This window comes from Agelaius phoeniceus, chromosome 3 (genome assembly GCF_051311805.1).
Source record: "Agelaius phoeniceus isolate bAgePho1 chromosome 3, bAgePho1.hap1, whole genome shotgun sequence".
Classification (NCBI taxonomy): Eukaryota; Metazoa; Chordata; class Aves; order Passeriformes; family Icteridae; genus Agelaius; species Agelaius phoeniceus.
The window spans coordinates 56007367-56024773 of record NC_135267.1 but is presented as its reverse complement, the minus strand read 5'-3'; the positions used below and the strand labels follow the sequence as shown (position 1 = coordinate 56024773).

Here is a 17407-nt window from a genome sequence, read left to right as displayed (position 1 = left end):
AATTACTGCAAATAATTAGTTAGTAAAAGTTGTGATGCTGCATATCAAAACTATTTTTATTGTTGCTTCTTTTAGTGTCAGTTGTGATAATGACAACTGAAGTTGGTTCAGAGACCGAAGTAAAGAAGGATTCTGAGCAGCTGGGACCAGACAAAGCCAAGGGCAAACCTGAAGAAACATCAGAGACTCCAGGAGATGAAAAGTCCAGGGAAACATCCTCTGGAGAAGCTCAAGATTCTTCTGTCCCAGCACCAACCAGCCAAAGTAGTCCAAGTAGCCAGAAGAAGGAAAAATCTTCACCTGAAAGCAAGGGTATTTCTCGTTTCCTTCCCCCTTGGCTTAAGAAACAGAAGTCATACACCTTGGCAGAGCCCAAAGATGAGTCCAAGAAGAAGGCCACAGGGGAAGAGCAAGTAGTTGAAGGAAGTGAAAGCCAGGCACTAGGAGGGGTGGCTCAGCCGAGAAAGAGCTTGGAAGAAGCAACTGAAAACCGGCAGAATGCTAAAGCAGATGACAAAGAAAAACACTCCATTAGCAGTGCTGAAATACAGGTATGTGTGGGAAGGCTCACAGGTACTTTGGAGTAATTTTAATGAAACCTGATTAATGAATTATGTAATTCTTGTAAAGCTTTGTTAGGATCATATTGGGGAAAAAATGACAGCTATTCCAGTTGCTAGGTTCCAGTCCTGCTTTCTGGGAAATTGCATGTCAGCTCTTAACATTCATATTCTAGGGTGGCAAAGGCAGATAGAGAATGTTATGTATGAGGAGGTGCTGGCACAGTTGACACTGGTCAGCCTGAGGAAGAGAAGGAGGAAGGGGAATCTTATCAGTATGTATTAATACCTGAATGGAAGCAATGCTGAGTAGCCAGACCCTTCTCAGTGGTATGCAGTTACATGACCAAAGGCAAGGGACCCAAATTAAACCCATGAAATTACATCTCAAATCACAGGAAATCTTTTTACTCTGATGGGGACAGGACCTTTCCTTGGCAAGGGACGTGGCCAAGTGGTGGTGGTGCAGATTATAGGCCCCCTAAGGGTGGTAAAGGGGTGAGTCAGACATTGAAACAGATCAGCCAGAGATACTGTGGAGTCTTCCCCTATGAAAATATCCAAAACCCAACCGGATATGGTCCTGGGCAAATTGTCCTCTATGACCCTAGCGGCATTGGACTAGATCTCAAGAGATCCCTTCAAACCTCAACCATTCTGTGATTCTGTATCACTTGGCTTTCATAAGCACTGGGGTTTTGTTTAGTATAACTCCTGGAGCTTCTTAATAAATTTGTTTCTCTTTGGAAGAAAGCCAATAACTCATATTAAAAAAAAATGGAAATCTTATTTCAAGGAAAGGGGAAAAAAGGCCCCTCCTGGTTTTACAGCAAGAATATCTGGTCCCTAAAAGAAGACCTTAGTGCTTATGCTGGTTATTGTGTTTCCAGTATGTGCATAACTTTAATGAATGGTTACTGACTTAGTTATTAGTAGCTTATAAAAGGAATGGACAAGTGTAAAATATTCTCCTTCCTGAGTTTAACTGTATTTTATATAGCCTTCCAAAGAAGATGGTAAAGAAACAGAAGTAGAGGAAGTTGCAGAGAAAAAGGAAGAAACACAAGAAGAAAAAGAAAAAAGGGAGACAAAAGAAGTGCAGACAGCTGAAATTAAAATAGATAACATTCCTAAGAAGTCTCCAAAGAAAATCAAAACTGTGCAGTGTAAGGTGATGCTTCTGGATGGCACGGAATACAGCTGTGACCTAGAGGTAAGGCATCAAATTATATAAAGAGCTTTTTCTGTAGGGAAAAGAAAACTTGCTTTCTTTTTACCTAGTGTTTAACACTATCACTAGGACTAATTTAATGTTTCAGTTTAAGATTCTATCTTTAAAACCATATCAGTTTGTTCTTAAAAATGCCCTCTGCAGTACACCTGCTGATTATTTGACAGCTCAAACTTGATTATTTTTCTAAAACATTAAGTCTTTACTGGAGATAGTGGGACATGTGCTGATAAAGTTTTCTTGAGTTCATCAATTTTTTTTTTAAAGTTATCTCAACTGGAGATAATTTCTTTTAACCCTTGAAGTTTAAAAAGTTTAAATTTTTCTTCAGAAAGCAAAATTCCATTACGGCTATAAAACACATATTCAAAATTCTGTTCTAATTCCACATTTTCACAAAAATTGACTGCAGGGTAGTAACCCTGGAGTAGTTGTTGGTTTGGGATTTTTTTTCCACATAAATCAGGATGTTTAAATCTGAATGGCATCTCTGTTTTAATTAAAGGCTATGTGAGTTTTATCATCCTGGGCTTTTTCCCCAACCAAAAATGAGACTTAAATGAAGTGGTGGCTTACCACAGATCTAAGAATATACCATTTTTTATTTATAACTCAGTATTTTAAGTCTGTCATGATCCAGTTAAGTCATTTGCCAAGAAATAAGTTTTCTCATTATTTGCAGGAAAAGTTTCCTGTAAGAACAATAGTAAAAGTAATTAAAGAGGGGAAAAAGTTGTGAAGAAACAATTTGTTTTATATGTTAATTTGAATTATTTATAGGACAGAGCAGCAGACTGAAATTTTATGGATGAATTCGTGTTCTTAAATACGAATGTAGAGTTTTTTATGCTCTACTACCATATCAAAATACTTAAAGTCTCGGAAAGCTATATCAACTGATAACTGAAATTTCAGTTTGTGCTTTCTGCAAAAGATCCTAGTATATTTCTGATATTCTTTTTTAGTCTTCCTTCAATATTTAGTGTTTGGGTAAATGTTGGTTTATTTCTGCTTTTTCAAAGTTACTGAAATGATATTAGAATTAAAAAGCAAAGAAACAAAATTTTTGCAGTCAAAGCCCAGTTTACTTTGGTTGACTTCCTAGTACATCAGGTTTTAGTTTGGGGCAATTGTCATGATTTTCACGTTCCTGATGCTTTTTCCAGTATACTATGGACTGTAAACCAGCTTCTTTATATTTAAAATATATATACTTGCTAATGGCAAAGTAAAACTGAAAAATACCTTGTTTTCATTACTGTTATATAACAGCCTTTGGTAGAATCCTGTCTTTTTCTAATACTCATTCTAAACTTTCATGATAATCAGTAATAAAATCTGACCTAATACACTATTGGGGATTTTTCTGTTTGACTTGCAATCCTATTCCTTTTTCCTTTTAGAACTGCATCAATTTATATTCACATAAACTAAAAGGACTGTGAAAGAAAACAAAATATGAAGACAAAACCTCATTAATTTAGTCTCTGTTAAATTTTGCCAGTTGTTCATTCCTACTGTATGTGCCTTTATATAAGGCAAGAGCTGGGTGCAAGCATAAAAGGAAAGAAAGCCATGATGCAGTAGCTTCAGTGTCAGCACACAGATCAAGGCTGATCAGGATTCTCACCAGTAACTAAATACTGAGCATTTTGTGGCCAATTAGTAGATATAATATTATACAATTAATTAGTAACAATGATGAATCATGATATGAGGACTTAATATCTAAAAAGAAAATCTTGAATTAATAGTAATGCTTTGTTTCTTAAAAAATAAGTGTTGATGCATTATTCTTAGAACATAAGCTATTTCAGTCAGAAAAACTTTACTCTTCCAGCTTGAGTATGTTCTAATCAGTAAATGGTTAATGGCAAAAGCTTGGAGATGTGATTTGGAAACTAATGGAAAAAGGGAGGGTTATGGTTACGTGTGAGAACATTTGAGATGGAGAGACAAGTCACATGGGACCTTATAGAATACACCCACCAGTACTCAGTGAGTTGGCTGATGTTCCTTCAAGGCCTAACTTGACCATATTGGAACTGTCCCAGCAGTTAGGGGAACTTCCTGGGATTTTTTTTTTTGGGGGGGGGGAAGCAAATGTCATTCCTATTTTCAAGAATCTTTTTTTAAATGCCATCTTAGGTTCTTAAAATTCATCGTTTTGTGTATGGCCCTTTTAGAAATACAGTTAGGTCTCACTTATTTTTGCTCTCAGGAAAAAGAGGTTGCATGAAATTTCACCTGTTCATCATGGCTGTCCAAGTACCTGTTTTTCTCTTTTTTTTTTTGTGTTTTTTTTTTTTTTTAAAGTAAGATTAATCCCTAAGTAATTGAGAACGCTTAGGCTTGTTCTGCACTTGTACAGTTACAAGCCTGCACTTTAAGACTTCATACTGTCTGGAAGGGCAGATGAGTTCAGGTATAATATCCCTAGCATTTCCTATTAACAGCTTCTAAAATAGCAGCTCTTTTGTTACTGCTCCTTGAATTCCATGATATATGCCAGTTGTTTAGTCTGGCACCTCTCTCTTAATTTTCTTCTATTTTCCTGTATTATAAGAAGCACTCTTAATATAGATTGAGATGCTAGATGAAGAGTTCTGACAGGGTTTTTTTTATTTCCATTCTGTTTTCTGTCCATCCTGTTCATAATTTTTCCTGAGAGAACAGAATATCAACTGACAATAATCTGTGTGCTTAGGAAGAAATGCCATTTCAGTAGACCAGAAACTGCTCTCTAAACTCCTGTCCATGTGATAGTTAGATTTCTATCCTGCTTTATATTCCCTTTTGCTTTGTGAGCTTAATTTAGTTTTAGACATATTTGTGGTTATGTTTCTTCAGCTCCAGTTATTTAAAACATTTCAACATACTTAATTTTTTATAACACGATTTTCAATTTTGAATAGGAAAAGGAAACATTGTTTCATATAATGTTTTGTACAAAACCCAATTTTTACACATATCCAACCACCCCCTCCCCCAGTTTCCATTCCCCTCCAACACTGAAGCTGATTTTATTTCTTATTTTGCAAAGTAACATTTGGTACATAATAAATTAGAATGATTTCTCAAAGATGACTGAAATAGATTTTTTTCAAGCTTAAAAAATTGATATTTCAATTCAGGAAAATATTGGTGAGCTTTTACAAAATATGTGTAACAGTTGTATTAGAAAAGAGGCTACAGTTTTTGCTTTAAGGTTGGTGTTTAATGACAGTTCATCTGGAATTAGTTTTTTAAAAAATGTATCATCTCTGAGATTTAGACTGGGCAGCAAAAGCTTTATAGAGGTTGTTCTGAACCAGACTCTCCATGCTTCACTAGACATTTCTAGAAATTTAATATTTACCAAGTGACAAGTGGATGTCCTAACTTGCTGTAACTTGAGTTCAGCTATATTTTGAAACATTTCAGTTCTGTAGTATGAAGCTGAGATAGGCAGAGGGATTAATTTATGTGATTTGGTCAAGTCCTGTAATTGTAATGTGGCTGAAACAAATTTGTGTCTGTTGACATACTTGTTTTCTGTCCTGGCTACCACAGATTGGTTTGTGTAATAATAATCTTTATATTCTCAAGGATCTTCTTGTCTTGGTATGGCAAGATCCCCTGTAAGCAAGAGGTTAATGCTGCATTATTGTCAGCTGAAAAGGACACAGGTGGAAGTAGGTTTTGTATAAAGAAATGGTATATCATGTCACTTTTTTTTTTTTTGGCACTCTGGAATTTTCAGATGAGAGGTTTTGGAGCAAATATGTGTAAGAAAAGGAATATATATGTGCTATTTTTAAAAAAATCCAGTTAAAAACCTAATTATAGCATTAAAAATTTGCATGTATGTGCATTTTTTTCTAACTGGAACTAGATCGGTTTATTTTGGATGGATTAGGTACGTCTGCAAAATTAGCATCTCTTATGTTAATAAAAAATGGATTTATTACAATTTAAAGTCTGGTTAATATGCAATTGATGTAACTTCTGCCTAATGAGGCATTTTCTTGGAATCTGTATTGAGTTAAAGCACCTTTTGGAAAAAAGAAGTATATGTGACATACAAGTTGCATTGAGAAATATATCAGAGTAAACAAAAACTGGTTTCTGTGACAAAATATTCTGAAAGTGAATTCCTGTGGTGATTGGTACAGAATAGAAATGGGAGGGAGGTGCTCACTTGGAAAGACTACAGCTTTAAGATGTTGAGATAGTATACTTATATATGAAATTGTGGGGAAAAAAGGGAAGTTCACTCCTGGTGAATTAGCATGTTTTTAATAGGATATTAAAACATCTTTGCAAATGACTGTAATTTGATGCTGTTCTTCCATAGTTCAGAATTTGTCATTAAATATTGCTGTAGGAGTACAGGTACATTTGAACCTTTCTTGTTTCTTTGCACTTGGGTTTTATGTATTGGTAATTACTTTAAGTTCTTTTTTGCAGCCACCTAGTGTTATTTGACAGTGGAGTTATTTCTTCTGGCTTGTTTTTGCATGTCTTTCACATTGCCTCAGGCATGCCTGACATGGTTATCTTTAGATTTCAGTATAAAGCAAGTCTCAGATATTTGTCTTTTTGATGTTACTTTGTAAATTAATTTATCACCTCTGAGAGTCATCTATTCTTTCCCTGAGCACTCTTTATTTTGCCTTAGTAGATCTTTGAGTAATGTGAACTTGACAGTTTGAACTTAAAGTCAGTAATTCTTTATCTGTGGAACTGTTTGAACAGGTATTTCGGTTTCTTTTGTGATTATTTCTTTTTACTTCTCACCTGTCTTTGTACTTTCATTACTTTTGAAGATGCAAATTTGAAGGACCTGGTTTGTAATCTTTCTGGAGTATAGCTTCTCCAAATATCCTTGTCTGAACGCCAGTGTAGATACAACACCCAAGGTACTCCACTGTTGCCTGGAGAAGTCCATGACATGAGAGCTAAGCCTTGTGCTAGGTGAAACTTGTTCTTCAGTTCTTTGTAATTTGAAATTCTCACTGTAGTGTTTTGTGGTTTTTGATCTTTCCCAGAAATGAACTGCATTCAGTTCACCAGTGCAGAGATACTGATTGTAATCTTGCATGGTTGATAAAATGTGGTCTGCATCTCGGCTGCTTGCTCTGGGAAATTAAAATTTGAGTGGGAATATGTTACAAACATTTATACAAGCCACTCTTCAAACTTGCTTTATATTGTTATTTTGGAACCTGTGAAGTTTTATAAGGCAGCAAAAATATCCTCCATTACATTGTTATATTAAATTCGTTTAACTTTAGTATTTTAGTTCCTGAAGTCCATAGGTTCCATATTAATAAAATAGATTGATTTTCTGTGCTCTGTTGCTTTAAAGGAATCTTCTGAAATAAATCACAAAATAATATTGCATGCAGGTGCTTTACTAAACAACAGGAGTTACATGTACGCAATATGTGCATTCATAGAGCATGAGCAATTAATTGAATTATTTTAAGCTTAAAACTATTGTAACTCTTAAAGATAACACCTACTTAGCCTCAGAATCTTCAGAGTAATATGTGAATACCTGGAGAGATGGAAAGAGGAAGAAGCTATTGTTGAATAGTTCTGGGGGAGCATGACTTAAAACAACTTTAACAGGCTGTGAATTGTTAAAAAACTTTCAGTTACCTTTCATTACTTTAAAGAGAGTTAAAGGAATAACAGCCTGTAAGTTTATCACAGACAGTTCTCAAGGTACTGAGGATGAAAGCTAATGAGTGGTATTTGCCTAAGACTCTGACTGAACATTTGTGCTTCCTTGAAATGACAGAACCATATTAAACCTTAGTTCATGATTCAATAGTGTAATATTTGAGATGGCAGTTGAGTTTTAATAGCTTGAATGTGCAGACTATTGGAATATTTAAGACTTAATTTTTAGGAGGAATTTTAATTTTTTTAGCACAGTGCAAATGATGTAATTTTGACCTACTCCTTTCCTGATAATTGATCTCTACGGGAGGTGTAAATTACTAATGTGTTACTGTGAACTACATGTATCTCCTGCTTTTGTGGAGGAAATAAACTTGCTTTTTTCCTCTCATTCTGTGGTTTTGTAGAGAGTTGTGAAGAAATTCTGTCACTGAATTTGGGATCTGCAGTAAAGACTGGTTTAGACTTTCTGTTTGAAATATAAACTGTGTTTCAGTAGAGAATAACACAGTTCAAAGAAACAAAAAGAAGTGCTAAGTGCATAATGATTGCTAGTTAGAAGCAAATGAAGATCCTATTGGGTTTGTTTACTGCATTCAGTCAGTGGTCTAATTAAATATTTATGACAAAAGGCATTTAAAGGATGCCAGCACTGACCGTATTTTATGCACGTATGAACAAGTGAAATATATCAGGGTTGACACAGACTCTATGGTTACTTACAGTTTGCTAATACCAAGTAAAAATATGTTTGCTCAATGTACAATTAAGATCAGTCTTTAACCCTGAATTAAGAAAACTCTGAATGAAGCTGATATGGAACAGATGTTTAATTGTAGCTGAGTTTTGATTTGCAAGTCTTTTTCTGACTGCTCAGATGTCTAGTCTAGGTTTATTCAAGCACTGAAGTGGTCTGTTTAAAGTATGACATCTTTTATTTAGAAAAAGGAAAATAGGGATGATGTTAAATTTGGCACATTCTTAAAATATTTGTCTAGATTCAACAGACACCACCAAAAGTAATGTTTATGAGTGAAGTCATCTCAGTCCCTGGGGATTTTTTGCCTTCCTCTGCACCATTGAGCACGGCTTCTTGCCAAGGGCTCCTTTGGGCCATTCTGCCTATGTTCTCTCCTGCTGCTTTTGTGCCTCCAAGGCACCACTCATTCTCTTCCTCTCTGCCTTTCTTTGCCACTCCAAGTTTGTAGCAGGAGTGAACTCCTGTATTCCCTTGGTTTGGTTTTCCCAGGGTTCTTGTTTGTACAAGGCACTCTGGTTTGCTGCAGCATCAGGAGCTGGCACTTTTCAGCTCTCCCTGCATGAAATACAGGTGCAGGCCAGGCATGAGAGCACTTTTCATGCATCACTGGCCAAGAAGCACAACAAAGCAATTTTTTGCAGCCAAAAAAATATGCTTGTCATTGATATGCATCATACTTTTGAAAACAACCCAGGCTTTTGCACATCTCCTCCTCTCTTCCATTTGACCAATCCTTATTCTTCAGGTCTCGGGAAACAGGGACTGCCTGGTTCATATTCCAGCTTCTCCTTTCTGTGGCCTGGCCTTTGCCAGACTGCAAAGGATGTTTTGATTTTTTTGAACAAAACTGGGGGAATGCTTTAGCCTGGGCCTGGCTACAGAATTGCATTGTGTTAATGCCTGTGAGCACTGGCTCTTAAACCAATTCAGAAAAATAAAATTAAATTCAATCTTTTTTCCTCTGGTAAATATGTGTCTTTGAAAATGTTTTTGGAGCTGAAAAACTCCTGGCATTTCAGACAGATACCAGTCTCTTAGTCAGTCAGCTCCTGGGTACTGCTCCTGTGCTTGCCTGTAGACACTTGTGGTTAGTCACTTTGGAGATGGACCCTTGCTCTCATGGGGTACTGTTGTTCTCAAATGTAATAAAATGCTTTATTACATTTCTCCAAGGGAAATGGCTCAATCATTTCTAAAAATGAGGACGAGAAGAAAACAAAACTCTGGGGAAATAATAGGTATTGAACACTTCAAAAAGTCACTTGGTTTGGAAGCATGTCTTGCATTCAGCGAAGGGTTTGATCTCTGAAGAGATATGTGGAATTCTGCCATTCTGGGGAAACACAGATTAACTGAATGAACACAGAAACTTGAAAACTGTACTTGTTTTTGTTGGCTTTTTTCCCCCCAGATTTCTTCAAATGGTTACATAAGTTTGAGATAATCCACATCTCTCAGACCCATCAGATGGTACATGCCTCCTCCCCACACAGACATTCAATGCCTGGGCTGGGACATGATTGCCCATTCAATCCTTTCTGCTAGTGCAGGGCTGGGAAGAAATGTTGAGATTTCCCTCTGCCTGTACTGCTACAGAAACGAGAAGGAAGGAAAAATAATAGGATAGATTGTTTCAGGTGGAAAGGACCTCCAATGATCATCGAGTTCTGCTGCCTGATGACCAACCCTTTAAGGGTAAGGAAGCACCCATGCCACAAGGGCTGACCTAAAGGTCATGTCCAAATGACTTTTAAACACTGACATGCTTGGGGCATCAGTCACCTCCTAGGAAGCTATTACCCTGGTTGATCACCCCTGTGGTAAGGAAATGCTTCCTAATGTCACATCTAAACCTTCCATGGTGCAGCTTTGAACTGCTTTGATATGTTCCTATGTGTCCTGTCACTGATCCCATGGAGAAGAGCTCAGCACCTGCTTCTTCACCTTCTTCAGGAAGCTGTAGGGAGCAATGAGGCCACCCCTCAGCCCCCTTTTCTCTAACATAGACAAGCCCAAAGTCCTAAGCCAGTCCTCATAGGGCATTCCTTCCAGCCCTTTCCCCAGCTTTGTTGTTGCCTTCTGGACATATCCAGGGACCATCACATCCCTCTTAATTTGTGGGCCCCAGACTGTTTACAGTACTCAAGGTGTGGCTGTACCAAAGCTGAGTGCAGCAGGATAATCACCTCTTTTGTCTGAATGGTTGAACACAGGGTTTGGTGCATCCCAGGATGGGGTTTGCCCTCCTGGCTGCCCAGGCTCTCCCTGCTGACTCACACTGAGCTGCTGCTGACCAGCACTTCCAGATCCATTTCTGCAGGGTTGGTCTCCAGCCACTCCTCTCCCAGCTTACGCTCGTGCCCAGCATTACTCTGTAACAGGTACAGATTCTGGCATTTGCTAAATTTCCTGCCACTGACTGCCCAATGCTCTGATCTATCCACATTGCTCTGTAGGGTTTCTCATCCCTTAAGGGAGTGAGTAGCACCTCCCACTTGAGTATCACCAGCAAACTTGCTAATGGTGCATTCAACTCCTGCATCCCTATCATAGATAAATCTATGGAACAGAACTGGTAGCTGTGAATGTTTATATTGCATCAGTAGTTGGCAGCTCATATATAGTCAAACAGATCCATGATATCCTAATTCCCAATTGCATAGAAATTTCCATTGTGTATGTCAGCTGCAATTGCTTTGCTCTGGTTTGCTCTTTTTTTGAAAAGGACATAAAGGACGGAAAAATTCTACCTCTGGTTTTACGAGGTGGTTGCATTATGAGGTGGCATCTGCAGAGTCTAAATACAGGCTTGAAATTGGTACTAGAATAGCCTTGGTTACATGTGTTCTTTTTATGTTCTCACTTAAAAGAAAGCATAACTTGGCAGCAATACAGAATACTGCTGATCTGAGTACTCTTGTGTTTTAAACTGCTTGGCTCTGTGAACATCTCCTCACTTCTTACTCTCTTGGTATAGCTAGGTTGAATGTGCTCCCCTTTTTGTGGAAGCAAGGATGGACTTACATTTTTACTGATATTTCTGCCTTATAATTTTGGAACAGGAATATTTGTTGTGCTATAAACACTTGTGTGTATATATGGATGCATAAATATATATGTATGCATAGGTATAATAAGAATAGTGATTATAATTTACACATTGGTTGTTACTATCAGTTGACATCTCAAACACGTGGTAGAAAATTAAATGGAATCCATTTTATAAAGTAACAAACTGTGCAAACCATGATGCTGCCTTCTTAAGAGTGCCCTACTCTATTAAAATATTTCTAGCTTCTGAACTGACTAGTTATCTTCAGTTCAAGTTAGAGACATTCTACTAGGAACATGAGTTTTCCCAGAAAAGTTATGTTATCCTGTCATTGAAACTATGTAGTAATGCCTGTCCCCAAATGGCTTACAAAGAAATTACACTTGAAAAGTTTTGTTTTGCAAATTAAATATTCCTTTAGATTTCTAAAGTTTTATCACTATATCACTCTCTCTATATATACACACCCATGCACACATATATATGTGAAATAACTCAGAGTCTTTCAATTCTGCAAGTAGGATCTTCTAATGAAAACCATTGCTAGTAGTGAGAGGCTTCTTATGCTTTTTAATCCATAACAGAGCTCTATAAATACTAGTTGCTGTTGGTATAATGTCTTTTCATTTTGCTGCTGTCTAGAATGTAGACTCATACACTTGGGCTTTGTGACATGGTAGTGTTTTTCCTTATGTGGAAGAACCATGAATTGACAAAAAGATGTTTAAAGATACAATGGACACTGCTTAGTGTATCCAAGTTCTTTGTTTATTATGACTTCCTAATAAGAAGAAGAAAATGCAATATTTTACAGTTATACTTGCAATATATTTCCTGTACATTTGCCTGCCTTGTGTTTCTAAATGTCAAAGACTTGTTATTAACTGTGAGTTTTTATAAACTTTATAAAAAAGCATCTGATTCTATATGTGGTCTTGCTTTGATGGGGTACATTATTTTGCATTAATCTATAGATTTCCTTTACTGAAATTTGTATAACTGAAACTTGCATTTGCAAGATATGATCACTGACCTGCACATCAACTTTGGATAAAAAGTTGTATCTATTACATGCATCTAAGATTCTTTGAACTCTCTCTTGCTTATATTTTTTCTGCTTTCAATTTACCACTTTTCTATATTGGTGATTTTTCTTACTAAACTGAAGGTGAAGCTGTCAAGAAAAGTAAGTGGTTACTTCAGATGCCTAGAGGAAGTAGTCATCTTTCCTGAGGATTAAGATTTTTTGAAAGTACCAAACAGACTTAAAATTCCCTGCTCCCCATTTCAGAAGTCACTCTTGACTTCTACTTTCTTGATTTAGCCTTCCTACTTGGGCTACTAAATGTGGTCGTTTTATAATTTTGCTTCTGTGAAAGCTTTCTGATCTTCCTGAGTAGAGTAGCTGCTGGACAATGCGATTTTGAATAAAGCTCTGGATTCTTGGGGGAAAAAAATCAACAATGCCTTCACTCTTTGCTCAGTGCATACCTTCTTTTCTCCCCTCTCCCTCCGCTCTTGGCCTTTGCCGAGCTGCGGGAGTGCCGGAATGGGGCCCCTGGAGTGCTCCACCACTGTCTGCGGGGACAATGGCCACAGTGTCACCCAGGCCTACACAGGGGCTGCCGATGGCGTTTCTGTGGAATGGCAGTGCTGTGTGGCATCTACTGAAATCTGTAGGATAAGCAAATGCAAAAATTCCTATAAGCTGGCAGACCTTTGAAAAGGCCATGTTGTGGCTTTATGATAAATGCCACAAACAGCAGAGCTGTCATGAAGGAGTTGGTTCAAACTGGAGGCTGCATGCCAGTCATGGTCAGATTTTAACTGTGGAAAGAACTTCTCATCTCCTCACCCCTGAGCATGTGGTGTGAGCCATCTGCTCTAAATCTTTGTCTCCTGTCAGCAGGAGACAAAGATTTTTCCTTAAAACCTGGCTCACAGAAGTAGAGCCTGGACCTGTTTTCATTACTGGCACTACAGACTTACAGAATGTTTACATTCCTAGTTTCAGGTACAAGAATCACTGAATGATAGAATGGTTTGGGTTGGGAGGTACCTTAAAGAACTTCTAGTTTTTAAACCCCCTGCTTAGGCTGGGACACCTTCCACCTGACCAGGTTGCTCAGAGCCCCATTCAACCTGGCCTTGAACATTTCCAGGGATGGGACATCCACAGCTTTACTGAGCAGCCTGTTCCAGTGCCTCACCACCCTCACAGTAAAGGATTTCTTCCTAATACCTAATCTGCACCTACTCTCCTTAAAGCCATTACCCCCTGTCCTGTCACTACGTGCCCTTTCCTTCCCTTCTCTCTTAAGCCCCCTTTAGATGACTGGAAGGCTGCTGGAAAGGTCAGAAGAACAACATATCAAACTTCAGGAGTGACTGCCGTTTGCTTAAGCTCTAGTAATACTGAGCTCCCCAAGTAAGCTTGAAAGTGGCCATTTTAAAATGCTTTTTAAGAAAATGGTAAAATGATGATCAGTCTTCAGTTACTATATTTAAAAAGCAACAGCCTATAATATGTAAGCTAACCTCAAATAAAACCTTCAGGTTTTTTTCCTTTGTTACTGACTTCCAAAAATAATATTTTTAGGAAAAATAAACTTCTTGAAGATTTCTTATTATTTATCTAATTAATTTTTTGGGTACTGAAATTCCAGAAATACATGGCTAGAAAGCAGGCATCTTATTTTCTGCCCCTTGAAACAAACCACTGCAGTATATAGACAACTAGACATGTTGCATTATGTTCAGCTTCTGCTTGCATGCTGCTTCTGCTGGTCTGAGCATCAGTTCTTAGTGGTCTGCTTGTTCTTTTTGTCTTTTGAAAATAACACACTTTATTTTTCAGTGCATTCAAATAATGGGATTCATAAGTCACTGAGATGTATACCAAAATGATAAAAAATGCTAATGTTAACATTGTAGAAACTATATTAATTTTTAGAAGATAATACAGAAAAAGTTGGCTCAGATAAAGAAGCCTTCTGCTATTTAAAAAATGAAGATCCAGAAAAACCATGACTATTTAGTTACACTTAATAGTGCAAAATATTTAAATTTTTCAGGTATTGAATTTTCCTTGTGTACTTACATTGTTGTTGTTTCAGGTTTTGAAAAAAGCATTAAAATTTCTCTGTTTTTTTGTCAAGGATATGTATAGCTTTGAAGTATGGTGAACAGTCTTTGTAAAAAAGCTTATCATTTTATAATCCACTTCATGTGTATTTTAAATTGTCCTGAATAATCAAATAACATTACCTGTAATTAAGGACCTTATTGATTTACTTATCTTAATTTTCTTTTTTTTTTCTTATTCTTCCTTTTTTTTTTCCTTCTTTTCCTACCCTCCCACCTCTCAGAAAAGAGCAAAAGGACAAGTGCTGTTTGATAAAGTATGTGAACACCTCAATTTACTGGAAAAGGACTATTTTGGGCTGTTGTTTTATGAGAATTCAGAGCAGAAGGTAAGCCTGTATGAGGGTTTTGTTTGTTGTTTATCACTGCCACTCACTTCAATAGTTCAGTGAGGTATATTCTATTAAATGTTTACTATTTCAAACACTTGAGTAAATTTTGCTGCCTTTTTTCATAGATGTGTAAGAATGCTTTGTGAACATGAAAGGAATCTAGCCCATAAGTCTGTTATGACTAGACCTTTGAGTTCCTTTATTATTAATTTTAAGTTTTAAAGAAAATTTTTGGCCTTTGTAAAGAGGCTGAAGGTGGTCCATCACTGGTATTGGATGCTCATTTTACAAATGAATGGCATTTGAGATGACTGCATTTGGAAGGATTTCTTAAATACCATTTGGTAACTTCCATCTTCTTTTGCACTTGCTTTTTTGTTGGATGGTTGAGCATATCTAGATTGCTCAGCTGAGAAAAATCTTAAATCAGTCAGTGGTGAGTGCTCCATTAATTACCAAAACCCAAGTTATCTTTTTAACATCTTAACATTACAGGTTTGGGCTGGGCTGCCTGTTGCTTCCTCCATGAACTAAAGATTTATGTGTTGTCATCTTTTTCTTCAGAAAAAATCAGATGAATAATTACAACATGAAGCTGGAAAAATTTTATTTCTTATTAATCTGTATTTGCAGTAAAAGCATCATTACATCATACTGCATCTAAAAGTTACTGCTTTTTTTCTTTCATCTTCCTCTTTACAGTATTTTTAAAAAAATTAAGTGTAATTTCCTGATCTGAATAGATCTGAATTTCTAGCAACTTTCATTCTGATAAAGCTGTTTTCTAGAGTTAGTTGCTTTGGTGCAAAGCTTTCTGTGAAGTATTGAGCAAAATACTTAATTCCTCTATATTAAAAATCCCCATATACAAAATGAGCTTGTTATAGTATTACTTAGAGATTTAATTTTTGTTCTTGATTTCTAAACCATTTCCAGATGTAAGAACTTCTTTGGTGTAATGATGAAGAACATCTCTGTTGATCTTCTAACTAATATCACAATCTTACCTGTTAGTTTCACTTGTTGCTTTATTTGTGCTTCTCATTATTGAAAAACTGTACTGTATATACACAACAAAATAATGTAAAACAGCAGTCTGATCTCTGGCAAGAGAGAAAAGGTCTAATACTAGACCTGGGATCCTTGACTTGTACCAGAAAATAGCCCACTGAGTAGATCCCAGGAGATAAAATACAGAGCTTCAGGTTTTTTGAAAGTTGAGCAAAAAAGTCTGAATTGGTATTGGGTTGTGTCTTTTTTTTTTTTTTCTCCTTTTTTTTTTTTTTCTTCTAGTTAGACTAAGACTTTCTTGGTATTCTTCAGTCATTGGAATAGAGAAACTGAGGGCCACCCTTTAAAAGACCCCATCTGTTTTTTCATATGTCTTTTTCCTTGGAGATACTAAAAACTTGACTGGATATTAACCTGGGCAACCTAACCTAATTCAAAACTGGCTCTTGAATCACACTTGAACCAGTTATGTCCAGAGGTCTCTTTCAGTGTGAATGAGTCCTTGAATTCCTTATCCATTGACTATGAAGGTGGTACTGTAGCAACACTCATAAGTATTTACATAAATTAATAAGTATTTACATAAATTGAGAAATATCTGATAATGGGGTCCTTATTCAGAAGTAGAATAGATTACTTCTCACTGAGTTATGGACAGCAGCAGGCTTTTATTTAAAAACTTCTGGAGAAATCTGATTCTTTTTGTTATGAAGACTAAACAACCTGAGTTGCTGGATTTTGTCTTCTTCATACAAATACATTCCTAGTTATTTGGAGAAACTTATAAAAAACCTCTTTCCTAGCAAATTTATGTTTCACATCTCCTACTTTCTCAGAACTTTTTCTGGGTTTAGGGCACTCTTTTTTGTTCACCTCTGTATTGAGCTACTTTTTAATTTGGTACCAGATCTTTTTATTTTTCTGTTATGACTGTTGCCTTTTTAGATAAAAATGCCACAAATCCCTGACCTCCAGGCCAGTCAGTACTAAATGCTGAATGATGTGTTTTTCCCATTCTTGTGCACTAATCAGAGCCACCCATTTATGAGCCAGCTGTTGAATGCAGCGGCAGCTGTGGCGTGTGGCAACTGAATGCCAGGCACTCTGTTGAATTAGAGCTGCTCCCCAAAGCCCCATCGGGGTACCATTGGAGGAGCAGTCCCATTAACTCTTCTCCATGGGGGTTCTGTGCAGCTGGGAGAGAGGTTATGGCTTCCAATCAGAATAATTTTTGTTAGCTTTAATACACATTTCAAAACTATTTAGGCCAAATTGGTAATTAATGATTTCTTTCATTTTTTGCAAATGTTAAATTTATTAGGCTGAAGTTTACTTAGAGATTTCATGGCATTGCACCCTCAGAAGTTCATGAATGCTCCATTCACACTGTAATTGGTCTGCAGAAGTGTTAGAAAGCTTCTGCTCTTATGTTTTGGGTGCCAGCTGGAAATGCTGCTTTTCTGGATTTGTACAAAATACTTTTGTACTGGTAGAGAACATTTTGTTCTTTGACAATGCATTACTTTGTCTCATCTATAACCTTACCATTCACAAATTAAACAAATAGATTTCTGCCTACTGGAGCAAAGTAGTGTGTATACACTTTGTCTTTTGTTTTGAAAGACAGACCTGTCTATTCTTTATTAA

The 17407-nt window shown here is 36.7% G+C and overlaps 1 protein-coding gene across 25 annotated transcripts in view; it reads left to right on the top strand.

Annotated features, from left to right (window-relative positions):
• The window catches only part of EPB41L2 (erythrocyte membrane protein band 4.1 like 2), a 109227-nt gene that overhangs the window by 47632 nt on the left and 44188 nt on the right, over positions 1-17407 (top strand). For all 25 annotated transcript variants that reach the window (XM_077175308.1, XM_077175330.1, XM_077175329.1 and 22 more), the window contains exons 3-5: positions 76-551; positions 1561-1773; positions 14642-14746. In XM_077175308.1, coding sequence (XP_077031423.1) covers positions 90-551; positions 1561-1773; positions 14642-14746 — 780 coding nt within the window. In that variant the 5' untranslated portion in view covers positions 76-89. The remainder of the gene's footprint in view (positions 1-75; positions 552-1560; positions 1774-14641; positions 14747-17407) is intronic.